Below are 15,355 nucleotides of genomic sequence, written 5' to 3'. Positions count from 1 at the left end.
AGTGAATTTTGCCCTTTTAGTTTCCTCAGTTAATATATGTTCCACTCAATCTTCATTTAGGTTCCCTGTTCGCTTCGTCTTCTCCTCTGCCTTCACTAACTATTTCCCGGCAATTCCATCTGTTTCCCGTCTTCAACTTCTCTAATTAAATGCATTGCTTCTTTACAAGGATGAATCAGAAATCCAACAGTGGTTGCTCATTGAGACTTTCATAGTACTGTCGGTTGCTTTGCTGATTTGGGGATTTTTTTTTTTTGAAAACTTGGTATCCGGCCTCTGCTGATTTGGGGATTACAGTTGGGTTGATATTATATGCTTTGAATAGTGTGGGATCTAAGCTGCTGCTGGAGAATCCCTTCGTGCGAGAAGCTAATTAGGATCTCAACAAGCAATCTCTATTTTGGTGGAAAACTACTAAAAGGTATTTCACTGCAACAAAAATTGATTGATATTACTTGGTCCTAAAAAAACTACTTGTGTATATACTCTTCAATAGTTTATGTTCCTTTTGTTCGCAGGGTAAACAATCTTGGGTCATGTGCTCTTTTCTCTTTACTTTGGAGTTTGTGTGGTTGTAATCTCTTATCAATTTTGTAGGTTTGCTCTTTTCCTACACTTTTCATGTGGGTGTTAAATTTTGTTCTTCATGAGATATAAATTGTATACTTTCTCATCCATTTCATGGTTTGTTTACTTTCTCATCCATTTTCTACCGTCTTTGTTAGTTTCATATACTTTTTATTTTTTGGCTGTTGTTATTTTTTGGTTTCACATCTGTTTCATTTTCTGCCTGCTTTGTTCTTCCAATTTATATTCCATTTTTACTTTAGTTAATACAAATATATAGATTTAATCCTTGATCATGTCAAACAAAATTAATTAGGATTGTTTACCATTTTCCATAGGTATGCATGTTTTCCCTCCTCTGTCAATATTATTGATAATTCTTTTGAGGGGCTCTTTTCTACCTTACCATTTCTATTGTTTGTATCTTTCACATACAGTTAGTATACTATGGTACTGCATATTTGCTAAAGTTGTGTTCTTTGTCCAAACTTTGTATCATGATTTTTACTTACTTTAAAATGGTCTGAGATTTTCCTTAGCTTTGCCTACCTTTGTTGCATGTCTCACAATTCCACTCACAGCCACTATATCTGCATTTTCTCTAAATTTTGGTACTTCATTTGACTCAAGTCCAGTTATATAGTGATTATAAATTTAAGTACAATGTTTCAAAATTTCGTTTTCTAATTTGAATTGTTCTGTGCACTATCCAAATGTTCCCCTGCAAAGTAGTGAGCACATTGGGTTGTATCCACTTATGGTATATGTAAAACAAAAAAGTCCTTTTTATGAACTGACAATTGTTAATATTGTTATTGAATTCTTTCCTAGACCATGCCTCTGGTTTTCTCCAATTGTATATTCTGTTAATATTGAACTGACAATTAATATTGTTATTGAACTGACAATTGTATATACTGTTCAATTGTTGTGTATAAAGACCAAATAAGTAGTTAATAGTCATTCATTTATGTTCTTGACTTGATATCTTAATATACTTTTCCTTTTAAATTGTAGTTTGGAGATGAATTGTGCTCACCGGTGGAATCTGCTTACAGGAATCTCAAAGAATAATTTGTTATTGCATCTCTTTGTAAGATGCACATCTTTTTTGAAATACTATATAGACACGTACTATTATTTTTATTGTGTTTTGTTTTAGTTAGTTAGTTGTCTACAAACTGTTATGTTTTCTGATGTTTTTTATACTGATTTTGGTTTTAATACTATTTATGATTTATGACAATTGAATATTGGAAATTTATACCAATTAAAGAATGTGTCAAAAAAAAAAATCCAAAAAGAATGAATGTCTTGGTTTCTTAACCTTTGTTTTTTACCATTTCAATGCATATACAGGCATGTAATAACGTCTCAATTGCTGTTGGTTGATGAAGTAGTCAAGTTAGATATATTTTTCAAAGGTGTGAAGCTTCTTTCAAAATTGAGTGTGCCATGGAATTCTTTAGTTCCTCAATGTCAGAAATCTGACTTGTCTATTCGCAGACCTCGCTGTAGGTTCTCTTAGCGTCTTTCGAATAAGATTCACAAAACAGGAGAAAAAATTAGTCGAGGTGGTGTAGACAGAACTAAGGTAAAAAAGGAAGGGTTCAACATGAGTAGTTGATTGTGCTAAGCCAGTGGAAGACTAGTTTGCGGACATTTCTTCTCTTAGAAGTTTCTTCAAGAGAGGATTAAGGTCAGTCTTAAGGCCCTTGCTCTTGGTGATTTTGCTACTGTTACCCTTGTCAAATCCAAGAATACTGTTACCTTTGACAGTAACTTTTCCAAGCCATATTTGAAATATTTGACAAAGTACTTGAAGAAACACTATGTAAGAGACCGACTGATAAGTGCCCAATTTTAGTTATAATGTTTGATAAATTTGAGCACTTACCAATACTTTTATGAAGAAATTTTGATTAAAACCCCTTTTTGTGTAAATATAAACATTAAATCTAAAAGGAATTGATCCCAAGGCATTTTTGTTAGGAATGGCTAGAAAAGCAGGTTTTGAAGCCTTCGCTCAGCGAAGCCATAGCGAGCTACAGCGAACTAAACCAGTGGACAAAGGGTCCATGGCGAGCTTCAGCGAGATTCAGCGAACAGGACAGCAAACTCAACGTTCGCTCAGCGAAACATAGCGAGAGATGGCGAGCACAACCCGGGAGGAAGGGTCTGTTAGCGAGAGATAGCGAGCATCGGCGAACAAAGTGATGAGTCAAGCCTTTTGCTACGTGTCAAGAAACCCCTTGCTTAAGTAACTAGTTCGCTCAGCGAACGTCATTTCGCTTAGCGAACTCCTCTGTCCTGAAAGTCTATAAATAGAGCTCAGAAGCCATTTTCTGATAGATAGTTTTTTGTAATAGTTAAAAGATACAAGTAATATTAGTTTTAAGAGTTCTTGAAGGTGGATTCATCATTATACTTGAGAAATCAAGAGATGTTCTTCATCCTTTTTTCATGTAAGTTTACTTTGATCATGTCTAGCTAAATTCCTTTGTTGTTGGGATTAGATGTAGTTATTTTGTGAACATGTAGTCAATTTAATCTTAATATATGTGTTTTCTTTATCAATCATTATAAGTGTTATCTTGTTTTAATTGTCTATTTCTAAAAAGATTTGAACAACATAGACATATATTGTTTGAATCAAGAGTAAAAGATAATCACTTATTAAACTTCAATATTTAGACATAGATGTTGAGTTTAGTAATCACGTCAAATATCAGATCTTAATGCTATTATGTCGATTAATGATTCGAGGCATCGAACGTTGGTAGATATAATAGATTTCACGGCGTAATCCGGATACGGATACGTTCGATGTGTGATATGTGATAATAATGATTGGTAAATGAAATATATATAGTGAGGTTGATTGATACATGCTAACGAGATAATGAATCTAGTTCCGACAACCTTTTATTATCCGAAAGTTTATCACGCACTTTTATCGCAATTTTATGTTACGAAACCAAATCAAAACAAACCCGCACTTAGAATCATGGAATATGTGTATGTGCAATTGATATCACACTAGTCCCTGTGGATACGATATAACGAAAATACTTGCTTTTGTACTTTCATCAAATGGCGCCGTTGCCGGGGACTGGCGTTTGATATTAGTTGTTTAATCGCAATTTCTATCGTTTTAAGCAATTTTGTACTTTTTAAATTTCAGTTACTATTCGTTACCTTTTGTGCACGCTAACTTGTCTGGTTAGGTTGTTGTCCTGTTTATGCGAGGAAAGATTTCTGCAGAGAATTTACTGTTTGATCCAGAAATCGAAAGAACAGCTCGGAGGAATAACAGTCAAAGAAAGAAAAGGAAACAATTAGCCAAACAAAAGAGGCTGCAAGAAGAAAATTCTGCTTCTATTTCTTCAACATCCTCAATAGCCGAAGAGATGGCTGAAGATCCGCCACGTAACGAAGGTGCCGGTATGAGGCCATGTCACAACAGTCCACGAAGGCTTGCTCATCTTGCAAGACCTCCCAGAGGTGCAAGACAGACGGAGATGAAAACCGGTCTCTTGCAACTGTTATATGCTAACCCTTTTACAGGTTTATCACATGAAGATCCATACAATCATTTGGTGAAGTTCTATGAAATAGCCGGTTCACTTGGTGCTCCTGAAGCGGAGGAGGAAGCGGTGTTCATGAGAATGTTTCCACATTCATTGATAGGAAAGGCCAAAGATTGGTACCTTGATTTACCAGCTCAAGTCATGACAAATTGGAATACTTTGGAAGAGAAGTTTCTTGATCGGTTCTTTCCACATCATAAATTCATGGAGTCAAAGACATCAATTGCGGTGTTTTCTCAAGGCTCCAATGAGACTCTATGTGAAGCATGGGATCGATACAAAGCAATGCTGCGTAAATGCCCTAATCATGGATTTGATGAACTAACCCAAATTCATATTTTTAGAAATGGTCTTTTGCAGGATTCAAAGCTCCTTTTAGATGCAACAGCAGGTGGTTCTCTCTTATCATTGAGTGCTGCAGATGCTACGACTATCATTGAGAAAATGTCACTTAGTGATCGACAAAGTGAACGCAGCAAAACTCAAAGGAAGCCTGGGATTCTTGAACTTGATCCGTCAGATGCTGTATTGGCTCAAAATAAACTTCTTACCAACACAGTGGAGGAGTTATCCAAACAAATGTCAAAATTGATGACTCTTCAAGAAGGATCGGGGAAAGCAAAGCAAGTAGCATCATGTGAATTATGCACCGGAAATCATCCAACTGGTCATTGTCCTCCATCTCATGAAGAGGTGAACTTCATGGCAAATCAACAAAGACAAAGTCAGTATCCGAATAATGCTGGCTATCAAAGGGGAAATAACTCAAACTATGGTCAAGGTTGGAAACAAGATGGTGGCTCAGCAAATAGGCAAAGACAATATGAAAGCTACAGTCAACCACCGGTACAACAAACTCAAAATTCAAATTTGGAAGAAGCTTTGAGATCATTCATAGAGATGCAGACCAAACAGAATCAACAACAAAATGTGATGAATCAACAACAAAATCAGTTTGTGCAAGAAACTCAAGTCTACCAAAGAGGCAATGATGCGGTGTTAAGAAATCTTGAAACTCAGATTGGTCAAATAGCAAAAGAAATGGCCAATAACAAAAATCCAGGAGGATCATTTGCAGCAAATACCGAACCAAATCCAAAAGAGCAATGTAAGTCTGTCACAACTCGAAGTGGTAAGGAGGTAGGAAAGGGAATCGGTGACAAAACAGAAGAGGAGGTTTTGACAAGAAAAGAAAAAGAGGGAGTAGAAGTAAGTGAGAAGGAAGTAGAAGAAAATAATGAGGGAGATTTAGTTGAAAATCAAAAAAATGAAAAAAATGAAAAAAAAGAAGAGTTTGAGGGAGAAGTAAGTGAGGAGAAGAGGAAAAAGAAACAAAAGGCAAGAGAAGAGAAAAGTATTCAGAAAAATCCACCTGTTCAACACTTACCATATCCTCATGCTCCATCAAAGAAAGACAAGGAAAGGCAATATGCAAGGTTTCTCGACATATTCAAAAGATTGCAAATAAACATTCCATTTGCCGAGGCCTTAGAGCAGATGCCGACGTATGCAAAGTTTATGAAAGAGATTCTTACAAAAAAGAGAAAGTTTGATGATGATGAAGTTATCCAGTTAGATGCAAGCTGCAGTGCTATCATTCAACGCACTCTTCCGACAAAAGAAAAAGATCCGGGAAGAGTCACGTTGCCGGTTACCATTGGTAATGTGAATGTTGGAAAAGCTCTCATTGATCTAGGGTCAAGCATTAACCTCATTCCGTTATCAGTAATTAAACGGATTGGTGGTCTTGATGTGACCCGAACAAGAATGACACTACAGCTAGCCGACAAATCAATCACACGTCCTTCGGGAATGGCGGAAGATGTTCTTGTAAAGGTTGATAAGTTCATGTTTCCAATTGACTTTGTGGTGATGGATATTGAAGAGGATGATGATGTTCCGTTGATTCTTGGAAGGCCTTTTATGAAGACAGCTCGTATGATGATAGATATTGATGACGGGGTGATGAAAGTTCGAGTACAAGATGAGGAAGTTAGCTTCAATCTGTGGGAAGCTATTAAGCATCCAAATGAGAAGGATATATGTTTTAAGTTAGATGCAACTGATGAAGCCATCTTAGATGTAAGGAAACAAGCACATCAACCTTCATCACTCGAACAAGCCCTAACTGAAAGTTTTGAAGCACTTGATCCTGAGAAAGAAGAAGAAGTTGAGAGTTTTCTGAAGCAGCTGGATGCTTTGAAGGAAGTAACTCCTTTAGAAGCAAAGATTGAGGAGCTTAAGAATGATGAAAGACCGGGTGAAGTGAAGCTTGAGTTGAAAACATTACCATCTCATCTCAAGTATGCATTCCTTGAAGAAGAAGAAAAAAAGCCGGTGATCATTAGCAACTCATTGTCAGCTGATGAAGAAAAAAGCTTGATTCAAATTCTGAAAGAAAACAAAGAAGCAATCGGGTGGTCTTTATCCGATCTCAAAGGTATTAGTCCATCTTATTGTATGCATAATATTATGATGGAAGATGATTACAAACCTGTTGCTCAACCTCAACGTCGATTAAATCCAACAATGAAAGAGGTGGTGCGAAAGGAGGTAGTGAAGTTGCTTGAAGCTGGCATGATTTACCCTATTTCTGACAGTACTTGGGTGAGTCCGGTCCAGGTGGTCCCGAAGAAAGGTGGGATGACAGTAATCACAAATGACAAAAATGAGTTGATACCGTCAAGAACAGTCACAGGTTGGCGGATGTGTATAGACTACCGGAGACTCAACAAAGCAACCAGAAAAGATCATTTTCCATTACCATTCATGGATCAAATGTTAGAAAGATTGTCAGGTCAAGAATTCTATTGCTTTTTGGATGGTTATTCGGGGTACAATCAGATTTCAGTCAACCCCGAGGATCATGAAAAAACAGCTTTCACATGTCCTTTCGGTGTTTTTGCTTATAGAAGAATGCCTTTCGGATTGTGCAATGCACCGGCAACATTTCAACGGTGTATGCAAGCAATTTTTTCTGACTTGATAGAGAAATGCATCGAAGTGTTCATGGATGATTTCTCCGTGTTCGGTCCATCATTCCAACATTGCTTGAAGAATTTGGACACCGTACTGAAGCGGTGTGTTGAAACAAACCTGGTTCTTAATTGGGAGAAGTGTCATTTTATGGTGACCGAAGGCATTGTTCTTGGTCACAAGATCTCTTCCAAAGGTATTGAGGTGGATAGAGCAAAGGTGGAGGTCATTGAAAAGCTTCCTCCTCCGGTAAATGTCAAAGGAATCAGAAGTTTTCTAGGTCATGCCGGTTTCTACCGAAGATTCATCAAGGATTTCTCAAAAATTGCCAAACCATTAAGCAATTTGCTTAATAAAGGTACGTCTTTTACATTTGATGATGAATGTTTAATTGCTTTTACTGAATTGAAAAAAAGATTGGTGACTGCACCCATAATCATAGCACCCGATTGGAAACTTGAATTTGAATTGATGTGTGATGCTAGTGATTATGCAGTTGGTGCAGTCCTTGGACAAAGAAAGAACAAAATTTTTCATGCTATACACTATGCAAGCAAAGTATTAAATGATGCACAAGTTAACTATGCAACAACCGAGAAAGAATTGCTTGCTATAGTGTATGCATTTGAGAAATTTCGTTCTTATTTGATTGGTTCAAAAATTGTTGTGTATACTGACCATGCAGCTATCAAGTATCTGATTACAAAAGCTGATTCTAAGCCGAGACTCATTCGGTGGATGCTCTTACTACAAGAGTTTGATCTTGAGATAAAAGATAAAAAGGGAACAGAAAACTTGGTAGCTGATCACTTATCAAGACTTGTAAACACTGAGGTAACCAAACATGAACGTGAGGTTCTTGAAGAATTCCCCGATGAAAAACTGCTTATGGTGCAAGAAAGGCCATGGTTTGCTGATATGGCTAATTTCAAAGTATCCGGATTAATACCGGATGATCTCAATTGGCACCAAAAGAAAAAGTTCCTCCGTGAAGCAAATCAATATGTTTGGGATGATCCTTATTTGTTTAAAATTGGAGCAGACAACTTGTTGAGAAGATGTGTTACCAAAGAGGAAGCCATAAGCATCATGTGGCATTGCCATAATTCACCATATGGAGGACACTATAATGGAGAAAGAACTGCTGCAAAAGTTTTGCAGTCAGGGTTCTTTTGGCCGAGTTTGTTCAAAGACACTTATGAACATGCTCGGAGTTGTGATAACTGTCAAAGAATTGGTGGAATTTCAAGGCGCAATGAAATGCCACTTCAAAACATGCATGTTGTTGAAGTATTTGATTGTTGGGGCATTGACTTTGTCGGGCCATTTCCTTCATCATTTTCAAATGAATATATCTTGGTAGCAGTTGATTATGTGTCAAAATGGGTAGAAGCAGTTGCATCACCAAAAGCCGATGGTAAAACGGTGATCAAATTTTTAAAGAAAAACATTTTCACTCGTTTTGGAACTCCCCGTGTACTCATTAGTGATGGAGGCTCGCATTTTTGCAATTCACAATTAGCAAAAGCACATGAACATTATGGAGTCAGGCACAAAGTTGCATCACCTTACCATCCACAGACCAATGGACAAGCTGAAGTCTCAAACCGAGAAATAAAAAAGATTCTTGAGAAAACAGTGTCCGCTTCAAGAAAAGATTGGTCACTGAAGCTAGATGAAGCACTATGGGCATATCGGACAGCTTTCAAATCACCGATAGGCCTAACACCTTTTCAGATGGTTTATGGTAAGTCATGTCATCTTCCGGTGGAACTAGAGCATAAAGCCTATTGGGCTTTAAAATTTCTAAACTTTGATGAGAACCAATCCGGAGAGAAAAGAAAAATTCAGATGCAACAGTTGGAAGAAATGCGGCACCAAGCATATGAATCATCAAAGCTGTATAAAGAAAAGGTGAAGAGCTACCATGATAAGCGGCTTTTGAACAAAAATTTCAGGCCAGGTCAAATGGTTTTACTTTTCAATTCAAGGTTGAAACTATTTCCGGGGAAGTTGAAATCAAAATGGTCCGGTCCGTTCAAAATACATGAGGTGAAGCCTTATGGTGCAGTCGTGTTAGAAGATCCAGCAACAAATGCAACCTGGACTGTGAATGGTCAAAGGTTGAAACTCTATTTTGGTGGTGAATTTGATCGTGTCACTACAAAAATCCCACTTTCCGATCCTTGAAGCTCCAAAAAGAACGTCAAGCTAATGACGTTAAACAAGCGCTTGTTGGGAGGCAACCCAATTTTGTAAGTAATTTAATGTTTTAGCATGCATAAAATAATTTTGATGGTAGGAACATGTTTGGTATAAGCTGTGCCAAAGGATTCAGCAGAAATTTTTTTTCTGGTATGGTTCGCTTAGCGAACATTATATTCGCTCAGCGAACTCTGCGAATCCTGAACTTCAATTTTAAACGGACAGCTGGCCCAAAATGTTTCCACCTCACCACCCACTACCACAAACACGGTTTTCAAAACATTCCAAACCCTAAAACAACATTCTCCTCCATCTTATCCTCTCATTTCACTCAAAACCTCTCCTTTCCAACTTCTTCTTTCACAAAAATTTCTTTCTACTCTCAAACAAACACCCACTCATTCATTCATCACTTAGTGCATCCTATCTCTACATCACTACTCAGGTATGAAATCCTTTTCAACTCTTACTTTCTTAAAGTTTCAAATTCATATTGAAAAGTGAATATTTATGGTAGTTTTGCACAAGTTTCTTAGGAATAGGTTTGAATGCACTCTACATGTTAAGATTTGAATGAGTTTGGTTCCTTTTATAAGGTTTATGATGATTGAAATGATTAGAATGCTTAAAAATCCAGATCTAGTGATTTACCTTGTTTTCTGCAAAAATTGTGTTCGCCACCCTTCGCTTTGCCTTCGCTTAGCGAGCGCCTGCGACCCTGAGAAAAATTTCATGTTTGATTTCGCTGCGCCCTCGCTAAGCCAAGGTTTGCGAACCTGAAAATTTTTTTTAGGCCAGCCTTCGCTGAGCCTTCGCTAAGCGAACCCTGCAGAACCTGCAAAAATTTTTCTTTGATTGTGCCTTGTTATTATGCTATCTAACTAGACTTTATTTCAGGAAATGGCACCCAAGAAGCCTTCAGCTGCTAAGAAACAGAAAACCATCGCAAGTTCTTCCCACCAAACCGAAGCTTTGGACATGAATCGTTTCAAAGGGCAAGAACAGTTTGATCGGTTTCGGGCACTGGAAAAGAGAAAAATTTTAAGTGAAAGATTCTTTGACATCTATGAGCATGGCGATTATGAGCGGTTTGCAAGAATTGTGCAACTCCGGGGTTGGGAAAGGATTGTCCACCCACCAACCACCTACAACCCCGTCATAGTAAGAGAGTTTTATGCTAATGCTCTCCCAGAAGCTGATGAACCTTTCTCCTACACCACCATGGTTCGTGGTCGCACCATCCGATTCGACCGCGATGCTATCAATGCATACCTTGGCAACCCTTTCACATTGCCGCACAATGAAACACTGTGTGCGTACCAAAAACAACGGAATCGGGGAACTTGGGATGTTCCATCCATGAGGAGTAAGCTTCTTCGACCAAACACCGACTTTGTCTTCAATGCGACTCAAACACCTTTGAGGGCAATGAGAGAGGACATGAAAACTTTCACTGTGCTGCTGTTTAATCTGGTTTTGTACAACATCCAACCTAATTCCCACCCTTCAGATGCCACCATGAGCATCCTCGGCCTCATCCATTACATTAATGAGGATTTGGAAATAGATGTGGCAGGAATAATTTCTAGGTGGATGAAAGAAGTTGTTCTAAGTGGTCACTCGGATAGGGCGCTTAAGTCTAGCAAGGTTAAAAGCAAAAGTCCTTTAGTTTTCCCATGTCTCATTATGGGATTGTGCTCGGCCAACAGATTACATCTTCCTCAGATTGGGAATGAGGAAATTCCCACTATCAATGATGATTATGTTGACCGCTACTGCAAGCCGAAGAGGAGAAGGGCACGACAACCACCACCACCACCACCTCAACCACCTCAGCCACCTACTCAACCAGCCACCTCCGGATTCTCTGATCAAAATTTTTACAATTTCTTTACTCATCTATATGATCAAAATGATGCAGGGTATAGAGCAATGAGTGCAATGCAGCAGTCCTTCTACAATCAGCACACAGGGCAGTCGGTGATGACACCGCAAGATTTTCAAACCTATGTTGCATGGCCTGAGGACAGGCCTACTTTCATTGGGGGAGGGATGGCACCAAATGCTGCTGATGCTGGTAAAGAAGCTGGTATGGATGATGATGATGAAGAAGATGATGGTGGTGAGGGTGATGCAAGCATGGAGGAGGAGGATGAAGAAGAAGCAGATTCAGATGATGACTGAAAGCTCACCAAAATGAGTGAAAATTTACAAGCTTTCAGTCATTTATTTCTTTTACTAGTTGGTTTATTTAAGTTGTTTTTGTTGTGAACAAATTTAAATTGTGTTTTATGTGGTTTTGTTAAGCTTTTGTATCATGAATATGTGGTGTGGTACCTGACAATGTTTGAGACAATGTCTTTTGAAAGTTTTTAAGTTTAATGTTTAAATATTTGGTGATAAGTTCTTAAGTAGTGTGAATTTTGTAAATAGCTTTTTGCAAACAAGCTCACATGATTAGGAAAAATCTGAAGTTAGGTTTGTGGTAAATCAATGATCAAGCATGTTGAATATGTTTTGTGAAACTTCATGTCAAAACTTCTTGATTAGTCCTTGAAATAAGCTTAGGAACCCAACATGGTCTTGAAATGTGTTGATTGTTCTAAGATAATTTTCAATGTTTTTGTTGAACATGATTGAAGCTTGTGTTATCAACCTAGCCGGGTGAGAATGTGTGAACTTTCCATTGTTTACATAAATTTTTGAGAGCCAGCAATGTTGTGTGCTCATTTGATTTTAACTTAATCTTGCTGTCACTAATGTGTTTGATATTGTGGATATGATCAAGGCCCTGTTTCTTTTTTGAGTGATAACTACTTGGCCAAACTTAACCTACCTTGTGAGATAGTGATCTTTTGTGTCCCCTGTTGAGCCTTAAAATTTTGAAAATTGTTTGTTTCATAAACCCTGAAACCAAAAGAATGGAAAAACAACTACTCTACCCTTGTCTTAGGATAGGAGAGCAATTGTATTTCAATTAGGGTCATGTTAAAGATTCAAGTTGGGGAGAAGTAGGTTACAAATGTCATAAAAATAAATTGGAAAAGTAGTGAATTGGGTGATTGAAAAGAGAAAAATGTTGAAAATAAAAGATTGACACAAATAGAAAGAAAAAGAAAAATTTGTGAAAAAGAAAGTGTCAGTGTAAAGAAAGAAAAAAAAAATCACCAATGAAATAGGGGAGAAAGAAAAGAAAGGGAGTAAATGTTTCTGTAAATTTTGTATTGCTCTCTTATTCTTGAGGCCTTTTGAAATCCAAAGAAAAACAATGATTTTTTGTAGCCCAGCCCCGTTACAAGCTTAATAAAGTCCTTAGTGATCCACAATTGACAACATGTTTTGTGACATTGCTCTGATAAATGTTTGAATTGAATTGTTGCATACACTTTGTTTGGATTGAGTGAAACACTTACCTTTGAGTGATATTTTGGTGAGACATTTTTGATAACACTTGAGTCTTGATTGTTTGATAAAAATGTGGAGAATTTTGCTTAGACATAGCAATCAATTCATGATCATGTTTTGTTCTTTTGAATGTTTTAAGGAATAGTCTTGAGTAGGCATTGTTTTACTCATTGCTTAGGAAAAGAAATTTCAAAAACTTTGATTGATTACAAACCTTTCATGAGATTTAAAATTTTGAGCTTGTTAAAATATTACCTTTTGTTTGAGGACAAACAAAGTCCTAAGTTGGGGAGATTTGATAAGTGCCCAATTTTAGTTATAATGTTTGATAAATTTGAGCACTTACCAATACTTTTATGAAGAAATTTTGATTAAAACCCCTTTTTGTGTAAATATAAACATTAAATCTAAAAGGAATTGATCCCAAGGCATTTTTGTTAGGAATGGCTAGAAAAGCAGGTTTTGAAGCCTTCGCTCAGCGAAGCCATAGCGAGCTACAGCGAACTAAACCAGTGGACAAAGGGTCCATGGCGAGCTTCAGCGAGATTCAGCGAACAGGACAGCAAACTCAACGTTCGCTCAGCGAAACATAGCGAGAGATGGCGAGCACAACCCGGGAGGAAGGGTCTGTTAGCGAGAGATAGCGAGCATCGGCGAACAAAGTGATGAGTCAAGCCTTTTGCTACGTGTCAAGAAACCCCTTGCTTAAGTAACTAGTTCGCTCAGCGAACGTCATTTCGCTTAGCGAACTCCTCTGTCCTGAAAGTCTATAAATAGAGCTCAGAAGCCATTTTCTGATAGATAGTTTTTTGTAATAGTTAAAAGATACAAGTAATATTAGTTTTAAGAGTTCTTGAAGGTGGATTCATCATTATACTTGAGAAATCAAGAGATGTTCTTCATCCTTTTTTCATGTAAGTTTACTTTGATCATGTCTAGCTAAATTCCTTTGTTGTTGGGATTAGATGTAGTTATTTTGTGAACATGTAGTCAATTTAATCTTAATATATGTGTTTTCTTTATCAATCATTATAAGTGTTATCTTGTTTTAATTGTCTATTTCTAAAAAGATTTGAACAACATAGACATATATTGTTTGAATCAAGAGTAAAAGATAATCACTTATTAAACTTCAATATTTAGACATAGATGTTGAGTTTAGTAATCACGTCAAATATCAGATCTTAATGCTATTATGTCGATTAATGATTCGAGGCATCGAACGTTGGTAGATATAATAGATTTCACGGCGTAATCCGGATACGGATACGTTCGATGTGTGATATGTGATAATAATGATTGGTAAATGAAATATATATAGTGAGGTTGATTGATACATGCTAACGAGATAATGAATCTAGTTCCGACAACCTTTTATTATCCGAAAGTTTATCACGCACTTTTATCGCAATTTTATGTTACGAAACCAAATCAAAACAAACCCGCACTTAGAATCATGGAATATGTGTATGTGCAATTGATATCACACTAGTCCCTGTGGATACGATATAACGAAAATACTTGCTTTTGTACTTTCATCACCGACTCCGAGTGATTGCTTCAAACAAAGATAGAAGTTTCTATGAGCCGAGGTACTTCAACATTGCTGATAATGAGGGAGAGGAAGAAGACTAATTGTATGATCAACATATTTATTCAAAACTTTGTTTGCTCTTTTTCCCTAGGGCCTAACTTTCCTATTGGCAAGTATTGCTTGAGAAATGATATTTTGTTCAGACTGTTGCAATTTAACAGTTTTGATTATTTAAAGGTTATGTTGCTATTTATGAAAAAAATACCTCTGTTGTGAACTACTTTCATTATTATGCTAAAAGCATTTTCTATTTTAACTAAAGATCATTCAAACTTTAACAAAAAAAAAAAAGATCATTCAAACTAATAAAAGTTCTGATATGGATTTCTGCCAAGGATTTTGATATTCATATAAAGGAGTTTTATGTCCTGCATGAGAGGTTTATTGCACCGTTTTTTTATTACTAAGATTAGGCTTAATTGTACTTTTGATCCCCTAGTTTCCCAATTGTGCGATTTTAACCCCATTGGTTTCAAATGAGCGATTTTGGTCCTTCTAGTTTGCTCCCATTTTGGTTTCATAGCAGATGTTATAAAAATAAGAAATTTGAGAAAAATATTGTCTTCTACTTAAATAGTGAACTGTGTTTGCTACTCAACTAGTTACCCTCGTATACATGAAATTCCTAAAATTTTACATATACTCCCTCCGTCTCAAATTATAAGGAAAAAAAGACTTTTTTTTTTGTCCCAAATTATAAGGGAGAAAGTCATTTTCAAGAATGTTTTTCCCTTATTCTCATAAAATTAAATGCAAATTGCATTTAATTTTCTCTCTTTACCATTTTCTCAATAAACAACAACCAATAAAAATTGTTTTTACATCTTCCTATGCAACTTATTCCAAGGAAAACCCACAAAAACATATTTCAAATTTTCATGTTTTACTTTTTCTTAATAAGTGTGATTTTTTTATTTTCTCTTATAATTCGGGACGGAGGGAGTATATGTTATGTCCATCTAATATGAAACTTGTTTTTATCTAAATCTTAAAAGACGAATAGTGTTACAAATAATAA

At 36.7% G+C, this 15,355-nt stretch overlaps 2 protein-coding genes across 2 annotated transcripts in view; both read left to right on the top strand.

Annotated features, from left to right (window-relative positions):
* LOC123923837 overlaps positions 1-2,427 on the top strand; it is a 31,705-nt gene extending 29,278 nt beyond the window's left edge. Inside the window, exons 14-17 of the mRNA XM_045976580.1 lie at positions 61-421; positions 519-593; positions 1,585-1,660; positions 1,927-2,427. The gene's annotated coding sequence lies outside the window, so the exon portion shown is untranslated. The remainder of the gene's footprint in view (positions 1-60; positions 422-518; positions 594-1,584; positions 1,661-1,926) is intronic.
* Positions 2,428-3,977: 1,550 nt separating this feature from the next.
* On the top strand, positions 3,978-6,820 carry LOC123922728. Its single transcript, XM_045975422.1, has 3 exons — positions 3,978-5,662; positions 5,747-6,710; positions 6,758-6,820. Exons 1-3 carry the CDS (start codon positions 3,978-3,980, stop codon positions 6,818-6,820), a joined length of 2,712 nt encoding a protein of 903 aa, XP_045831378.1.
* Positions 6,821-15,355: the final 8,535 nt, after the last annotated feature.

The sequence above is a fragment of the Trifolium pratense genome, linkage group LG4 (assembly GCF_020283565.1).
Source record: "Trifolium pratense cultivar HEN17-A07 linkage group LG4, ARS_RC_1.1, whole genome shotgun sequence".
Lineage (NCBI taxonomy): Eukaryota > Viridiplantae > Streptophyta > Magnoliopsida > Fabales > Fabaceae > Trifolium > Trifolium pratense.
The sequence above is the reverse complement of the archived record's forward strand: the minus strand, read 5'-3'. Positions and strand labels throughout refer to the sequence as shown.